The 19185-nt window shown below is 39.1% G+C and overlaps 1 protein-coding gene and 1 non-coding gene across 4 annotated transcripts in view; both read left to right on the top strand.

Annotated features, from left to right (window-relative positions):
- The window catches only part of Ercc6l2 (ERCC excision repair 6 like 2), a 114802-nt gene that overhangs the window by 61183 nt on the left and 34434 nt on the right, over positions 1 to 19185 (top strand). For all 3 annotated transcript variants that reach the window (XM_045142786.1, XM_045142784.1, XM_045142785.1), the window contains 4 exons: positions 3578 to 3730; positions 7097 to 7177; positions 9232 to 10363; positions 15539 to 15693. In XM_045142786.1, coding sequence (XP_044998721.1) covers positions 3578 to 3730; positions 7097 to 7177; positions 9232 to 10363; positions 15539 to 15693 — 1521 coding nt within the window. The remainder of the gene's footprint in view (positions 1 to 3577; positions 3731 to 7096; positions 7178 to 9231; positions 10364 to 15538; positions 15694 to 19185) is intronic.
- On the top strand, positions 2731 to 2846 carry LOC123458917. The gene has a single exon (XR_006635854.1). It is a non-coding gene; the product is annotated as a U5 spliceosomal RNA (small nuclear RNA).

Raw genomic sequence — 19185 nt, 5'->3', positions numbered from 1 at the left:
TTGTAACTAGCTCCCAGGAGTGCCTGTGCTGCTAAGCCCAGAGATCACAAGTTAAGTGGTGAGGTCACACCTCCCTAGACATCCACTTGCCACAGACTGGCACTGAGCTCACTGACCTCACTGCTGTGGTTGCAAGGATGCCTGAGCCCTCTTCCAGCCATGAGGACCACCCTCTGTTTACTCCAGAATGATGTCTTTTGTTGCCATGACAGGAAGAAGATGGGAATACTGCCTCAGAGCTTCATGCAGTGACTGACCATTCAGATTTCCAAAAAAATGGAGTTCCAGGGCATGCTCAAACGGGCTGTCTACTGTGCTTGGTGCTTTCAGTAGTCATCTAAAATCACATTAACTCTACTACATATAGGGTACTAATTACTGGTCCTCTTAGACCATTTTATATTTAACTGCACACTTGAGAAGATCTGGGATGAGATTCAAGTTTGATTGTAAATATCAAATTTGAATTGCTCTCTATAATTGGATGGCATCTATTTAAGAGCAAACATCTGCCACATGTGGTGGTCGTTACCTAAGAATGATCCAATCTTAAATTTATGCTGACATCTTCATTCTAAAAATAGACTTTACACAGTTTGTGTGTTTTCCTCAACCATTTAGTGCTAGAAGAAACTATTCATCTTTTTGTTCTTTGATGTAACACTACTTGAGGATTACTTTCTTCCTAGCTTACTCATGAAAAGAAGTAGGCTCTTTCTTCATCTTAGGACCTATTATTTGGAATACTGTTTTAGGTTTGTCACGAGTAGTAGTGTAATTTTTCTCAACCTATTATTAAAGACATTTCCTTTCTACCTATTCATTTTGACTCATTTAATGAAATAAAATGGCCTGTTATATAGTACCAAGTATATAATAATATGTAATAAAAATTTTTCTGGAGACAAGGTAATTTAAGCTTTTAGAACTTTTTATGATACATGTAAGGTAGCAATCTTATAAAGAAAAGGCATTAAATATAATTTAAATGTAGTTCAGAATCTGAACCTGGATGTGTATGAACTTCACACTGTAGCCACCCAAGTGCTCTTTACATCTTTTGAGAAGGTATAAAACTGAATAATAATAGAAAAACAACTATGAAAGTGTTGGAATACAAGAAGTTTTGCAGTCCTCCAGAAGTCATACAGAGCCCTGAGTAGCAGAGGCAGGTGGGACCAGATTATAGGAAGGAGCCAGTGAGGCAGTCAGGAGGAGACCACTGGAGACAGTAGATGTGACTTACATATTATAGTACACTCCTAGTGTTCAGTACCGAAACAAAGGACAACTGAGGGAACTCTTGGGATTATCACTGATAGTGTACTAACGTGGCTCAGCCATATAGTCTCATATGTGTTGTGCTGAAGTGCAGCCACCAGACTTGTCTGCTCTCAGGTACAAAAGTAGAAAAAGCACAAAAGTAGAAATGCCAGGAGTACAGAATAAGACAGAGCTCAGGTTGGTTGCTGATATGCAGAGGAAATCCCTTCCATTGCCCAGAACACAGCACTCACACTGTCACTGCTACATGTCAAGTAACCATGGCATAGGCTGAGCTAAGCATGTACTTAAAGGGAAATCAACATCTGGCCAGAAATAATCACCAACTCGTTTAAAAAGTGAACACTACCCATGGGCTGAATATGACCCTCAAAAATACTAAGTCCTAACCCTGGAACCTATACATGAAAGGAAGGGGCTTTGCAGATGTGATTAAATTAAGGATTTGTAGATGGGGCTGCGGGGGGGGGGGTGTCTCATCCTGAATTATCCACAAGTGTACTTACAAGAAAGATGCAGAGGAAAAGTTGACATTGGAGATAAGGCACTGTATTCATGGTGACAGAAATTAGTAGACCAGTATTACATAATACTATGCAACAGAAATAATGGTTGTAAGATCATAGTACAGTGAAATGTACTGATGTGATAAGGTCTCTGAGGCATTTTTTAGGTGGGCCAGAAAGCAACTTGGAGAACGATCAGTGTGGTAATTAGTAATGTTTGTAGATAAAACTGTCTTACTTGAGTGTGTGGGTAACCACAAAAAGGTACATGTAAGTGTTAGGACTCTGGTGAGGAGTGAGCTTGTCTTCAGGAGAGTCTTGGTCTTGATGTGCTTTGTTTGTATGTGTGTGATAATGTATTCAGATACTCTGTACTTGCAAAAAAAAAAAACATTTATTTATATAGCAGCTATATTCCTTCATGTTTGTACATGTACATGCTTACATATATGCAATTTATTTAGAAGTATTTACAGAATAATCACAAGAATAACATCAGGAACTCCAAAATTTCAACCAAATTCCCCATTCAATAACATTTTACATGTTTACCTTCTCTTTTTCCCAGTCATTATTTTCTTTTTCTGAGCCATTTGAAAGGCACAGACTTCACACTAGTGTGTATTTACGAAAATTGTGTAAATTTCACAAAATTACATAATAAAATATTCAGTAAATCCAGAGTGTACATTTATGTTGATACTAAAATATTGTATGGTCCTGGAGAGAGATGACTCAGCAATAAGTGTGCTCCTATGCAAGCAAGACAGCCTGAAAGGGCCTGACACCACCTGAGTTTGGATCTCCAGATCCCACATAAACAACTGGGTGTAGTCACACACATCTGTAACCCCAATCCTGCAAAAGGGAGCAGAGACCAGGGAAAAGTCTGGGCTTACAAAACATAACAAGAGACTGCTCAAATAATAATGAACAGAAGATACTCTGGTTTCTCTTCAGATAGCATAAATCTTTTGCCTTTTACTAAAGATTTCTGTGGAGAGGAACAACTCTGAGTCTTAAACCAATTTTTTGAGGCCTTGTCTAAGCAAGGCTAACCCCCAAAATAATAATAATAATGAACAGAAGAATGATGGAGCAGGACTCCCAATGTTCTGCTACAGCCACCACAGGCAAGGCAAGCACCCCCTGCTGTGGGCAAGAGCATGGGGTGCTGCCAGAGCACATGTATGTGTACACACTGCACATTCCACACCATACACACACCAGAAAAATTCTACTTGTCTAAGGGTTTCATTGTTAACATTCTTAAAACTGACAAAGATGCAGCATTTCTAGAACAGTAATGGATTTTGATGTGAGTTAGAAGTGCAACCTTTCTCCAGTGAGTTTGACACCAACATGATTTTATGTAATTATTTTAAATCATCATTAAACTTTGGCAATACAGTATTTATTTCTGCCAGTATTTTGTAGTGACTTAAATTTCTTGTGTAAGGACTTAGAAAGGAGAAATGTGTATTCAGATGTCTGCTTTCATTATTAAACATTTCTGTCAGGTGAATATTCAATAGAGGTGTAATCTTGACTCAGTAGTTAGAAAACAAAGTAGGAAATGTAAGATCTCAGCTTCAGCAAGATGGTCAGATTATTATTATTACTCCTCCATCATGGCAACATCTGCCAGGGAAATAAAACAAAATTTCCTCCCTAAGGAGATTCAGCCGGCTCCAGCAAAGGCTGTGTATATACTGGACATGCCAGGAAATTCTGACATGTTGTTGGAGCAAACACTTCAAAACTATCTTGTATTTTTTCTGTTTTAGCAACTTCACTGTGCAGTGGTTGGAAGTGAAAATGCCAAGCGGTATTTTGAAGCAGTTCAAGGATCAAAAGAGCACCGAGGAGAACTTTTTGGCATCCATAACCTCTTCAAACTAAGATCTCAAGGGTCTTGTCTTACAAGGGACATCTTGGAGGTGTGAAATTGTTCTCCCCTTTCAATGATATGTAAAATACAGTCTTATCAATCAGGAAACTTCAAATACAAGTGTTTACTTATCAGAGAAATTACTTTTTATCAAAAATATGTTTAGAACTTTTACTTTTAGAAAAATAGGAAAAAATTCTACATCTAAGCTTTCATACATCCTGACATATAGATCCATGTATGAGAGTGTATGACTTCCATGATTATTTTCAGACTGGCAGAGAGCAGTTTATTAGTTTGAAAACAGCTGTTAAAGTTGAAAAGGAAAAAAAAAAAGATTTTCCTAAATAAACAAAACTGTAAAATATGTTTTGATTAGAAGTTACCAAATACTCCCTGAGATGTTCTGAGATGTTCTCTCATGTCTCATGGAGATTTTGTTTTCTGTTCCCAATAAAAATTCCACACCAATATTTCAAACTCTTTTAGTTGTGTTCATCTTCAGCATACAGATGTTTCTTATTCCTCAAATGAGTTATTCATATCATTTTTAATAATCTTTAAGTTCTTTAATGTACCCAAACATAGAATATTGACCTATTTTCCAGTTGATAGTAATATGGGTAGCATAAAGACCTGGAATATCATTTTCAGTCTCCTTAATACATAGATGAGGAAACTGAGCCTTAGAGAACCCCAGGCTATTTCTCTTGGCTTCTAGTACTTTGTGGTAAAACCTTACTTCATTTAGTAAGCAAGAACATAGTTTAGGAAGAATTGCCCTGTCCTTGAGAAACTCCTAACTTGCTGGGAGGTAGAAGAGAACATTTACATAATAAACATGTAATATCAGTAATTATATGCTGAGCAAGTTCAGTAGTCATTCAGAGTGACCACTTCTGGATGGGAAAAAATTGTCCATGTTATTTGCAGTCTGTAAATCCAACTATTAACAGTGTCTGAAATCTACTCCTTTCTTTTTAAATATTTGATTGATCGATTGATTGATTTCAGAAAGAGGAAGAAAGAGGAGAGAGACAGATACAGAGAATGGGCATGCCAGAGCCTCTAGCCTCTGCAAACACACTCCTGCATGCACCACCTTGTACATGTGCCTTTATGTTGAACCTGGGACCTTTGGCTTTGCTGACAAGTGCCTTAACCACTAGGCCATTTCCCCAGCCCTTCTTTTTCTTTTATAGAAACTGTAATATGATTCTAATTTGAACGGCCCATACAAAGTCCTTCCATTTTCTGCAACTTTTTTCTTGTATTTGAATATGCTGTTTTGTGAGCTCATGTGTTCCTGTTCCTCTTCTTACCAGTAGTGGGTTTTTCCTCCAGTTCTCTGCTCCCACAGAGAGTATTTTTCTGTCACATTACCCAGCCTATCACTGTTCACATTTCTGATTTCATATCAGTGTCTATGAAAATATTATCATTAGATTAGTTATTCTGTTCTGCCATATATGGTACAATTTAATTCCCAGTTTTTTCAAAATAGTCCTATTCCTCTGTTAAACAGATACTATGTAAGAAAAACAGAATGACGGGTTATTAAGTAAAAACTGATCTTGTTGACTGATTGTCCAAGCATATGTTGTTTTACCTTCAGGATTGTTTCCTATTGGTGGGGTTATCCTTACCTTCATTTTTTTTTTTTTTTTTTTTTATGGAAAAGGGTGCTGAACACCTTGCTGTATCTATCACTGCTTCTCAATACTGAATGACATTTTGAATTAAAACTACTCATTTGTCGTCAACCAGAATTTAAATTATTTAGGCCCAAAAGATATTTTAAAATCTTATTCTAAGTTTTATATAATAGAAGCTTTTAAAATATTCTAAGATGAAAAGTTTTACATTTCCATTACACTTCTAATTTTATGATTATGATAAGGTAGATCTATTTTGCAGTGATCTCCTCTTCTGTGGTCTCCCTTCAGAGAGTTCATTTTATACAGGGTGTTGAGCATCTTTTCCTTTTTTTTTTTCCTTTGGTTTTTCAAGGTAGGGTCTCACTCTAGCACAGGCTGACCTGGAATTCACTATGTAGTCTCAGGGTGGTCTTGAACTCATGGCAGTTCTACTTCTGCCTCCCGAGTGCTGGGATTAAAGGTATGCACCATCACCCCTGGCTATTGAGCATCTTTTTGTAGCTGGACTACAGAAATGAAAGTACGCAGTCCTGCATACCAAAACTTACAGATAGTAAACAGTATAGGTAAATAATGTACTAGGCTATAAGGATTACAAGTACAGTAGTGATGGGAAATAGGGCCTCACAAGGAAAAAGCATTGCAGTTTCATATGATGTGGTCAAAGCAGCCCTCACTGGGAAAATTTTGTCTGAGTCTTGAAAAAGGTTAGGAGAGGAAAGTGCCTTTTAGAGGGAAGAAACAAATAATGTGTCCCTGAGAAGAAAGTATGCCTGGCATGACTTCAGAATGGCTGGTGGGCAACATGGCTGGAATGCAGCAACATGAGAGCAAGGGGTGAGGTGAGAGATGTGGCAAAGAGCTGGACCAGCTCAATATTTTGACTTGTACTCAGAAACAAAAGCTAGAAGCTTCTGAACGGAATAGTGGCATAGTGTGGTTTACTAAGAATTAGGCTAAGAAGTTTTACAAGAGTTTCCTTTCAGAGAACAGAAGCAAAAAGCCCACTAGGATACTATAATGCACTTGTGACTTTGGCCTGAGTGACAGTGGCATATGGCATGAGAAATGCCGCATTCTGTATTATGCAGGTGGGTTGACGTTGGTTAATGAGTGAGTCATATATAGGTTATGACAAAAAGAGAGGTGTCAAAAATGGCTGCAAGGTGTTTGACCTGAGCACCTGAAAACTCACATTCTATCAGCAAATGGAACAAGAACTGATTGCCTTTTGAAGGATTCCATATGCTAGAACATAGACCTGTACATACTTCTGCTAACTGATATACAGAAAGTGTGAAGTGCATATACTTTTCCAAAAGAGGTAGCAGCTCTGAGTGTAATTATATGTTTTCAGTTTCATGTCTACTATGCATAAAGACAATAAATATTTATTAGTGAATATGAAAAACAAATGTACTAGTGAGAATATCAGGTTTTTTAATGCCCAACATTGTGATATTTTGGTAAATAATATATTTTTTCATTCCTCCTTTCTATTAGTGCTTTTAATAGAGTTTGTTAGAAGCTATTAGTTTTCTTCATCTGAAAAAATGAACTTTAGAACCAGAATTAAGAGTCTTTTAATGTTTTGTGAAACTATGTGTGAGTTCCTTAACTAGCAAATGAAAATACAACATGAAGAATGCAGAGCAAGGTACACTTATACTTCCTTCCTCTGTATAGCATTACTCTTGCTTGGTGGTGTTTATCCTGTTGTACACAGTTGTTTGCTTCCTTTCTTGTGGTTCCTGCAGAGGGAAGGACAAGTGGAAGCTGGGATTATGACAGCCACCACATGGCTTAAAGGGGGACCTCCAGCACAGAAGGTCAAAACTGTAAGTATCACATAATTCAGTAGCTCACAACATCCAGGAAATGTGTACTGTGACAGCTTTGCATTTCTTTTCCTTTATCCTTCATTTTGTTAATGTGCAAAAGAAAAATATCTCTTAAAACTCAAGGACACAATTTGACAGGACTGTGAGTGAAATGACCATTTAGGCTGATTCAGTGTTCATAGCAGAAGCTTCAGGAGCAGGCACCAGACATCAAACTTGAACACGCTCTGTAGGTACTTGTTGCTGTGACCAGATACCTGATAGGAAGCAGCTTAAGGGAAGAAAAGGTTTATTCTGGCTTACAGTTTTGAGACAAACAGTCCATCACGGTGGGGAAGGCACGACCTCAGGAGTCAGCAAGTCACACTGCAGCCACCATCAGGAAGCAGAGAGCAGCAGGAAGTGACCAGGCTATAAAACCTCACAGCCAGCACAGTGAATCACTTTTTCAAAAACACTCCACTTCCTAGAGATCCCACAACTTCCCAAACAGCACCACCAGCTGGGGATCGAGTGTTCAAACACATGAGCCTATGCAGGCAGGACATTTTATATTCAATACACAGCACCACTCCAACACAAAAATAGTCTTACAAGGTGGCAAATTAAATGGAAAAATAGCCATCAACGTGTGTTGTAGATTAACTCCAAATATCAAAATTATGTTCTAGATCAAAGAACATCTTTTATTTGACTTGAGTCCTTGATCTTATGATTTCTTCATAGTTTCTCAGAGCACAGCCACAAACCTTCATTGTTATCAGAAAATGCTTTAGGTATGAGAAACTTATGTGGAAGATTTTTATGTTAGTGTTCTTGCTAGTTTTTTCTTTTTTGTTTTAGAGGCTATCTTGAATTTGGAGTGAGCATTTTTTAAATTTAGATAAGCATGTGAATATCAAATATTGGTAGAAGTATGTTATTGAGTCTCAGTTTTAGGAGACTGAAAAGCATACATAGCTTTTGTTAATGTGAAAAAAAACTACTGGGTTTCAGTTTTCAGTCATGGTTTTGCTTCAGATTTTTACTTCTTGGTTTTTTGAGGTAGGGTCTCAATGTAGCCCAGGCTTACCTGGAATTCACAATTAGTCTCAGGGTAGCCTTGAACACATGGCATTCCTCCTACCTCTGCCTTCCAAGTGCTAGGATTGAAGGCATGTGCCACCATGCCCGGCTTCCTATTTTTCTTTTTTTAAGATTTATTCTTATTTATTTTTTAGAGAGGGAGAGAGAATTAACATGCCATGGCCTCTAGCCACTGCAGACAAACTCCAGATGCATGTGCCACAATGTGCATCTGGATTACATGGGACCTGGAAAATCGAACTTGGGTCCTTCCTTAGGCTTCACAAGCAAGTGCCTTAACCTCTAAGCCATCTCTCCAGCCCCACGTTTTCTTAATTTCAAGTGATCACTATCCTTTTTGACTTAATGTGATTTTTAAGCATCTTGACCCACTTTGCAATTGTGGATTCTTTAATAAGTCCTATAAATTTCTGTTTTTCTTAAAGCATGATTAGAGGTATGTGCTGGGTCTCACTAAACCAACACTGTGCTTTTCACTTTTGTGGGCAGAATTGTGAATCTTCTTCTTAGACACTCACTGCCTCACTGTGTTTTCCTTTATAATGATTTGATCACATGGTTCTCCAGTTTAAACATTTATTTAGGGAAATTGAATGCACTAAAAGAGAAAAGACTAAGCCAAACAATATTAAATTTATTTCATTTGCATATTAAATATGTTGTACTTTCCACAAGTACCGATACACATATCTAGATTATCCCAATGTTAATTCTCCTCCATTGTGATAGATTTGAAGCTATGATATTATGACTTTTCTTTGGTGTTTGGGTTTTTTTTTTTTTTCTGGTTAGATTTTGATAGCGGGTATATCATGTGGCCTAGACTGGCCTTGAACTCCATGTTTTGAATGAATGGAACTCCTGATCCTCCTGCCTCCACCTTCCCCTTGATGGGATTACAGTAATGTGTCACCACATAGCTCTTATTGTGATGTTTTCTGTTTCCATCTTTGCCTCTTATGTAGCACAGAGAGCCTGGCTATCCAGAACCTGAAGGACAAGAAGGGCCAGCAGAGCCAGTGGCAAGGGAAGTTTGTGATCTGTCCAGTGACTTTAGTGATGATGAGTCGATGGAAAACTCAGAAATAAAGACTACTAAAAGCAAAGCACCTGATTCCAGAAAAGCGCCAGGTTCCTCGGGACAGCTTACTTTACTCCACTGTGGTTTCTCCAAACTTTTTGAGGCAAAATGTCCAGCAGTGGAGGACAGTGTTGGAACTTCTGCCTCTGATGACGAAAGCTCTGATGAACAGCCCACGTGCCTTGTAGCAGAAGCCCAACATGCTGGTTGTCAAGAAACCCAGAACTCTGTTTATACTTCAGAACATCTGAAATTAGATAACATCCTGAATCCAAGTGAAAAATGTGTTTTTGATAAAAGTGAGGTTTTAGAACAGAATGTTTCTTCTGAGTCTGATGATGAGACAGATTTTGATGCAGCTGGACAGTATCACGGTTCACAGAGCGACCCAGAGTCAGGAGAGAGCAACGTCATCTGTCCCACACAGTACACAGCTCAGAAGCTCCCCAACCAATGCATACGATTTAGGCCTCCTGTAGGCAGATCTGAAAAGTCTGAAGGAGAAACCCCTATAATCTTAAGATACAGTGGTGACAATGGACAGACTCGTGACAAACACTCATCTTCCAAGAAGACTCTGAAATCTTTTATGAAAAGAAAAGACCTTGATGATGTTAGCGATGAATCTGATGACATTGACATATCTCCCAAGTCAAGAGTAAGAAAACAAAGCGCTCCTACTTCCTTGAGGTTTAAGAGAAAACAGGAAAACAAACAGGAACAGTGTGATTCTTGTGAAGTAGAGAAGGCAAACCGACCACGGGCAGAGGAGGGCTGCAGCTCTCAGTGTATTGATGACTCCTGGTCATCAGACGACAGTTTAACTGTCAGCCACCTCACTTTCTCTAAACACAGCCTCAGGGCAAAGACTGTAAAAGGCAAAATTAATTTCTCCCCTAAATTGCTGAGCTGTGAGAAGAAAACCAGTGCTTTCCTACCAAGAAAACCAGTGAGCTTTTCAAATGAAAGAGCTGTCAGTCAAGAACAGATATATGACTCCATGGATAAAATTTTAGGTAACTACAGACATACTCTGAAAACTTTTCTTGAGATAACTTTGTTAAGCACAAATAGTTGTATAGGAGATTATTCTAGCTTATAAAGTAGCTCTAGGTCAGGATTCTGTGTTGTGGCACAGTAGGAAGATGAGTGCTAGGATAAAGGGAAGACCACCTGCAAGAAGCCAGAGAGCTCCGCCATCTTCCTCTCCTGAGTCACAGCCCTTCTGCCCCGTCCATACCAGTTCATTCTAACTTTTATAGTAAGCTCTTGCTTGTTACATACATGCGTATCAGAAGATATTATAGTGTTGTCTTGTCCCTTTACTTTCTGTCATCTCTCTTAGCCTTTAAGAATTCCCCTCAAGCCCTTTCGTGGCCATCCAGCTTATTTAGGGAGTTTCCCCCATCAGGGCTTTGCTGATCATGAGTTCTTTGTGCCATCAGACATGTTCCTCTGCCCTTTGTATTACCTGCAGGTGAGCAGTTGGTTCTAAGACTAGATGAGACTCGGGTTCATTTCCTTTGGACAAAACTCTGAGGCAGGAAGTGTTGCACTACTTACCTTGTGATCTTAGCCACCAGTAGCATTTAATGTTCACATCATTTACTTATTCATTATAGCAAAGTATTTTCTGCTTTTCTCACTTTATTACTTACATAACTTCTTATTTATTTATCTTTAGAAATGAGTCTTGGTCTATCAGTTGATTAATGTTATTGTTAATTAACAATGGGTATATTAGGACTTAGTTAGCCCATCTTTGGCCACGGGGAGCCATTGAACATGAGCAGTTTGGTTCTACCCTAAACCTGGAATTAGTCATTTCCTCAAGAGGTGTTGGTTTCTTTTAGAAACAAAATATATTTCAAGGTACAGTCTTGCCACTGCTAGCTTGGTTATTATTTTGAGACTTTTCCATAGTGAGATGTTTATATGAATATGTGTGTGTGTGTGTGTGTGTGTGTGTGTGTGAATATGTATATATTCATGTATGTACTTTTGTATCTATAAGTATTTTATATATGTGTATACACATATATACACATTTATATGTGATGATAAAAATAACTCATAAGCTTGTATTTATACTTCCATATTGATACTTGAGTTATAGAGCTTTTAGTTCCATTTTTTCTTCTCTATTATATTTGAATGCTGTTTCCTTTGTCTTGAGAATTCTGATTCACAAGCATACAGGGAATGATTGAATTACAATGTCCCAAAAATGTTCATTTTTTTCTATATAATATTCAAAGAATAAAATGGCAATACTACCACATTAGGATGATTGGAAACACTGTTTTCCTTATGTTCCCTCTAGCTTATTCTTCATTTAGGAATATATTTTTATAATTTCTAAGCCTTTTGAAGAAGTTCTATCATTTCTGACTTAATTTATGCTTTATGTTGTTGATTCATGACTTTTTCATTATCTTAAAGACTCTTACCTCATTTTGAAATTGCTTCTGGTTCTGTGAACACATCTTTTTGGCATGTTGTCCTGCTAGGGATATTATTCTATTGCTTGTTTTTGAGTTTCACCTCGTTGTTTTGTTTGTTTGGTGTGGGTTTTTGTTTTGTTTTGGTTTTTGTTTGTTTGTTTTGCCTGTGTAGTGTGTGTATGTGGTATATACACGTGACTATGTAGATACGCTCTGTTCTCAGGCACCAAGAGGCCAGAGGAGAGTGTCAGGTGTCCTCTGTAGCTCATCGGCATGTTTTCTTTTTTTAAAAGTTTTTTTGTTTGTTTTTATTTATTTATGTGAGAGAGCGTCAGACTGAGAGAGAGAGAGAGAGAGAGAGAGAGAAAGAAAGAGTGGGCACGCCAAGGCCTCCAGCCATTGCAAACGAACTCCAGATGCGAGCGCCCCTTGTGCATCTGGCTAACATGGATCTTGGGGAAAGGTGCCTCAAACCGGGTTCCTTAGGCTTCCCAGGCAAGCGCTTAACCGCTAAGCCATCTCTCCAGCCCTCATCTGCATGTTTTCTTGAGACAGTTTGTCTCTCAACATACAGCTGCAGCTTTGGTGAGCCTAGTGAGTCTTTAGTCTCTGCTCCTAACAGGACTAGCATGCATGGCTTTGCTTAGCTGTTTACCTGAGTCTTAGGGCATTAAACCCAGGTAGTCATGGGCCCTTTGGGGCCTTCATGCTTGTAGCAAGCATTCTTACCTGCTGAGCCATTTCTGCCGCCCTCTTTTGCTCTTTTTTTTTTTTTTTTAATTTTTATTTGCAAGGCAGGAAGGAGGGAAGGAAGGAGAGAGAAATGAATGTGCTGGGGCCTCACTCTGTAATCCCAGGCTGGCCTCAAACTCACAGCAATCCTCTTGCCTCCCGAGTGCCAGGATTAAAGGTATGTGCTACCACGCCAACCTCTTACTCATTTTTATGGGAAATTATTTCTTCTGGCTGCTTAATCTTATGGCCCTGCTCACTCTGATCACCTCCCTGTTGTGTCTCCTCTTTGCGGGGTTCCAACATGGGCAGGAGCCCTGCTGCAGAGTCCTCTCAGACCTCACTGCAAGCAGAGGACCTGCCTCAAAGCTGCTGTCCGCTAGTTGGCCAACTGTGCCAGTAATACCTGTTGGTATTCACTGTCTTGGTCTCTTGTCCTTAGATGCCTGTCCTGTCAGATGCCATCCTGTTGCTACTGACCTCTAGTTGGCCTAATAAGTCAGCAAATACCTCTTGGCATTTACTCTCTTGGAGTCTCCTGTCCTTAGGTCTATCAGATGTCACCTTGTTGCTGCCTTTCTTCATACAGACCAGATACCTTGTACAGTTTATAGCCACTGGTAGAATGACCCCGCTTGCTTATACTTCAGATTTCACAAAGTGTCTTGTCTAATTTGGTTGTAGTGTTGCCCATGGGTGTTTCTTTTGTTGTCTACTTGCTGACTGGCTTCACATACTTATTCAGAGGGACTGGAACATTGCTTTCCTGCCATCAATCTCTGTCCAGATCCGATTAGTCACGTAAGACATAATTAACATTGCTTTACACGTGTCTGACTCACTTCCCCAAAAACATATGTGAAGGAAACTGTTGTAAAAGCAGAGATTTTATTTTAGATATACCTTAATTGTTGCATTTTATTTATTTACATGTTAGATTTTCTTTTATGGTTAATATGTCATTTAAAAGTTCATTATGAAATGCATAATGATACCATTGTAAGTACAGGGACTATCCTTTGGGTTTTGTACCACAGTGAAATTATAGGCTTAAGGAATTGTTACACAGACTATTTTTGTGTATGTATGTGTGGTGTGTGTGCATGTGTATGCATGCAGATATACTTTGGGGTGTACCTGCAAAAATGTGCACGTGGAGGCTAGAGGTGACCACTGGGTGTTTTCCTCCATTGCTCTCCATTTCATTTACTGAGGCAGAGTGTCTCAGTTGAACCCAGAGCTCACCAATTCAGCTAATCTAGCTAGCCAGCTTGCCTCAGAATCCCATTTCCACCTCTTTTGTTTGTTTGCTTGCTTGTTTGTTTGTTTTTTTGTGAGAGGGTAAGAGGCACAGAGAGAGAGAATGGGCACACCAGGCCTTCCAGCCGCTGCAAACGAACTCCAGATGCATGTGCCACCTTGTGCATCTGGCTCATGTGGATACTGGCGAATTGAACCAAGGTCCTTTGGCTTTGCAGGCAAATGCCTTAACTGCTAAGCCACCTCTCCAGCCCCCATTTCTACCTCTTGAGTGCTGGGATTACAGATGGGGCACTCCACCCTCCTGGCATTTATGCATGTCCTAGGGGTCTAAACTCTTGCCCTCATGCTTGCACAGCAAATGCTTTATCCACTGAAACATTTCCCCATTCCGCACAAACTACATTTTAGATAATGAATTACCCTTTTTTTTAAAAATACAAAATGTGTTAGCAGTGTGGAACAAATGTTACTTTGTATAAGGTCAAAGGTTCATTATCAAAATTAAGAGAAGTCTGAGAAACATGCTACAAGAAGAATACTTTTGAGAGTTTTAAAACTTCCATGTGTGCTACCTGGTGTTTTGAAATTTCCTGTTGATTCTTTCTGTCATAGTGGGTAGTAGTGTCTGTGTGTCGTGTGACTGGCAGTTCTTTCTGGCTGGGAGAAGCTTGGCAGAAGCAACACCAGTGCCAGAGTAGAAACTGAGGCTCGTGGCCAGAGCTGCCTGAGGGAGACTTGCAGGCCTCATTCTCTTTATGACCACCTTTTCAAAATAAATTATTGATGCCTAGAAGCAAAGCAATAAAAACCAAAGCCACTTTTAAAACCCCTTTCAGATAAAAGCTATGAGTTTTTCCTTTTTTGTTGTTGTTTTTCTTCATTTCCTAAAAAGCTCCCATCTTCACATTCTCTGGACATACTTTTTTTTTTTTTTTAATGTCAAAATACAAACAGTAAAGCTGAGTGAAGGCAATCAAAAACATCCCTGGTCATAAACCCCATGATCCTCCTGTCACCAGACTCAAGTTCATATTCAAGGAACAGATAAACCTAGCATAGCTTCTAAGTGAGTAAACAACTTTCCTATATCCAAAAATCTCCATCTCAGAAGTAAATTTAAAGATTGTTACTTAATCTCAGCCATGTTCATATTGATGAAAGGAGAAACCATTTCCAAGTAAACCTAAATCAACATATTTAAGCTCATTTTCTCAAAAACAAAGAAAATATTGTGATGTTAAAAATTAAGTATATTTCTTGAAGATTAAAAATTAATCAAGATGGGTATGGTGGCTTACACCTTTAATTTCACCACTGGGGAGGCTGAGCAGAAGGGATCACCTTGAGTTCTAGGCCAGCCTGGGCTACAGAGTGAGACCCAGTCTCAAGTAAATAAATAGACATAGTAGGAGGCTAAGACAGAAGGCTTGCAAGTTCAAGGTTAGCCTGAGCTATGTAGTAAGATGCCTGAGCTATATAGTGAGACCCTGACTCTGAAAATATAAAAAGTGAAATAGGCTGGATGGGATGGTAATCAGCATCACTGTATTGCCAGCACTTGGGAGGGTCATAGGCAAGTTCGCAGCCAGCCTAGGCTACATGAAACCATACCTCAAAAAAATAAATAAATAAAAAATTAAAGATAAGAAAATAAACATCACTTGCTTTTGGTGTGACATCGTTAACTTTAAAGGACACCTGAACCCATATTGCTTTATGACGATGAATCACATGGTAATCATTGCCTTCTAGATGGTGTTCAGGAAGTGGCTTACATTCACTCAAACCAGAATGTGATTGGATCAAGCAAAGCTGAGAATCATATGAGCCGGTGGGCAACACGTGATGTATTTGAGTTGAAGCAGTTCTCCCAACTTCCTGCTAACATAGCTGTTTGTACTCCTAAGGTAAGAAGGTGTACTCTTCTTCTCACTTTTCACAAAAGTTGCCCAAAAGGATCTTCTCTACCCCCTCAGAAGTTGTTCCTCAAACTGTTAAGTGAAAAGTCAAAACACTATTCAAGGAACTGTAATCACTGAAGATGTTTGGGATTGAATAACAAAGCAAATCTGAAACTACATACCAATATTGAATTAACCAATAGTTTCCCTTTAAAAAATGTGCCTATGCTCTCCCAAATGTGGAACAATCTGAGGGAATTATACAAGTAAATTGGAACTCAGACTACTTACTACTGCTCGCATGGAAAAGAAAAGCATGGAATTAGACTTTCTCACAAGGTTTTCATCTGGGACTAGGCAGCTGGCTTAGCACGCGCCGCATAAGCATAAGAACCTGCAAGGGCCTGAGCCATTCTGAGTTTGATTCTTCAGCACCCACATGAAAAGCTCAGCGTGGTCACACACACACCTATAAAACCCAGTTCCGTGGAAAGCAGAGTCTGGAGAATCACTGGGGCTCCTGATCACCACCCTGACCGAGAAAACAGTAGCTCCAGATCAGTGAGAGACTCCATCTCAAAGAAACAAGCAGAAGAATGGTAGAGGAGGACCCCCAATGCTCTCCCCTGGCCTTGTTCATGAGTGCAACAGGTCCATGTATTTGCATATACATCGCACCAAACATACTTTACCCACGTGCAAACAAACTTTTCCATCTAAAAATGCTCAAACCTAGCTTTATAGAAAAGTATTTTTATAATATATTAAAGTTATAAATATTTCCTATGGGCTCTTTCTGTTAAAACTTTTTGTATGAAAACAAAGCTTTATATAAATGTGATAATTTTTGTTTATTCATAGTTTTCATCAAAGATTTTAAAAATATTTTCTTTGACATATTATTCAGTATAAGAGCTAAATGAGTAGTAGTTTTGATTTTATAAGTAAGAGATAAAAATATATGCTCTGGGCTGCAGAGATACCACAGTCTGTAAAATGCTAGCCTTGCAAACTTGATTTCCAGTATCCACGTAAAATGATGGGTGTGGTGGCCTGTGCATGCAGTGTCAGCACTGGGAAGGCAGAAGCGGGAGAATCCCTGGCAGTCTGGACAACTAGTCTAGTTGGTCGGCTCCAGGCCAGTGAGAGAGCCTGTCACAAGAAAAGTGGACAATGTTCCTGAGGAGTGGCACTCAGAGCTGTCCTCTGGCCTCCACATGGGAATGCATGTGCACACACACACAAACAAACATACATGTAAGAAAAAATACATGCTGTGTATAAAAGTGACATTTTGGTTTAACTCGGTATTTGTAAGAATGAAGCCAGGGGACATACTTCTGAGATTTCAAGCTGTCATTGTTTGTGCCATACCTGGTATTGAATGATCCTAATAGTCAAATCAGAGGGAAAAGCAAAATTCACGACCAGAGAAATAAGAAAATGTTGACAACTAGGGGACAGGTAGCATACAGATGAACAGGGCATAAGATTCTACTTAGATATTTTGTTAACATGACGTATTTGAATTTTCTAGTGAACACCACAAATGAAATAAACCTTAATTTTTCAGCTCATGCTTTTAGAAATGTGTGTGCAGTTTGGGTGGCCACAGTGACTGAGTCCCCAACTGCCATTGATGTCTGGACAGAGGGTAGCATGGGGGTTCAGCTCCAAGTGCCACAATATCCTGCCAAGACCACTGAGTTAAGTCTTGGCCTAGGGGCAAGAGGTAAGAGCACAACAACAGGGGACTTTCCCATTCTAGGCAGAGCAGAGCTTTGCCCAGAACTTAAAGAAAGCTTGTCCCCTTGATGTTTTAAATGGGGATCACTAAATGAGCCACTGAAGACTTAGTTATCTTACAAATCCTTGAAGTGTAATGACCTTAAAAAGCTATGCTTTCCCCACCAATTTTAAATTAGAATGGTCAAATAAGTTGGCAGCTTCTGTAGTAGAGGGTTTTTATTCCTTCTTTCTTTTTAGTGAGTATACAAAATAATGGGGTTCTTCATATCTCATGCATGTGTGTCATTTTTGAGACATACTCATATTCACCCCATCACCCTCTACTAAAACCCTTCCCTTCTGTTCATGACATACATACATCAAGGTTTTGCTTATGAAAGAAGGCATGTAATACTTGTCATTTTTCCTTATGTCCTTTCATTTCCCTCTTTCCTGTTCCTTTAGATACATTCCTCCCCTTACATAGTCTCCTTCCTACTTTCATATCATATATTTAAACCTAGGTTCTAGATATGAAAGGAAATATGCAGTATTTATCTTTCTGGGTCTGGTTCATCTTGTTTAGCATGATGATCTCCAATTTCATTCTTTTTCCTGTGTCATGATTTCATTCTTATAGCTGAATAAAACTCCATGTATATATCCACAGTTTTTTAATCTGTTCATCAACTAAAACGGAGCTAGGCTAGTTTCATATCTTGGTTGGTATAGATGGTGTTGCAGAGATCTCTGTGGGATGCTAGTGGTAGTAGATGTCAATGAAATAATGTAACTAGATATTGGTTGTTAACTTGGTAAATTCCTTCAAAGATGAGCTTAAGAAGAAACTGCTTCTCATTGTTGGAAACTGTCTTAAGCAGGTTCTAAAGTAGAAACACATTGCCTCTAACATCTTTTGATCCCAGCAGTTTTTAAATTGAGAGCTTTATTGTATGAACATATTACAAATTGACCATCTTCCCACTGGGTTATACTCTTTTTTTTTTTTAAAAGTTTTTTGTGTTGGCGGTTTCTATACTTATAGACAATAAGCCATGGTAATTCCCACCCCTCCCCACTTTCCCCTTCACAACTCCACTCTCCATCATATCCCCTCCATCTCTCCACTAATATCTATCTTATTTTGAGGTCATTATCTTTTTCTCCTATTATGAGTGTCCTATGAAAATATTGCTAGGCACTGTGAGGGTGTGGATATCGAGGCCAATTTCTGTCTGAACAGTTGCATTGTAAGGAGTTGTACCCTTCCTTTGGCTTTTTACATTCTTTCTGCCACCCCTTCCTCAATGGACCCCGAACCTTGGAAGGTGTGATAGATGTTTCAGTGCTAGACACTTCTCTGTCCCTTCTTCTCAGCACTATGTTGCATTTTGGGTAATCCCGGTGGTTTCTGCCATTGGAAAAGAGAAGCTTCTCTAACCAAAAGAGAGAGTAGCATTAATATATGAACATTAAGTGTAGTGCTTTCAGGGCAGTTTCTTGAGCATTTATCTAGACAGGAGCAGGCTTTATACCTCTAAGGCTCATGACCTCCCCTGAGTTGGCTTTTGATTAGGTTTTCAATACCAGGCATGTATTCCCTCCCATTGAGTGGGATCTCCAGTCCAGTTGGTTTCCCCCAGAGCAGACATGCCACTATTGCACCTGTTTGATCATTTGGCCTGTCTGGCCCAAACTGAGACTTCCAATGTCCACTGTTTTCACTGCAGATGACTTCTGTCTCCCATAGGGATGCATGTAATATAGCTT

The sequence above is a fragment of the Jaculus jaculus genome, chromosome 2 (assembly GCF_020740685.1).
Source record: "Jaculus jaculus isolate mJacJac1 chromosome 2, mJacJac1.mat.Y.cur, whole genome shotgun sequence".
NCBI lineage: Eukaryota > Metazoa > Chordata > Mammalia > Rodentia > Dipodidae > Jaculus > Jaculus jaculus.
This window is presented reverse-complemented; position numbering and strand designations above follow the sequence as displayed.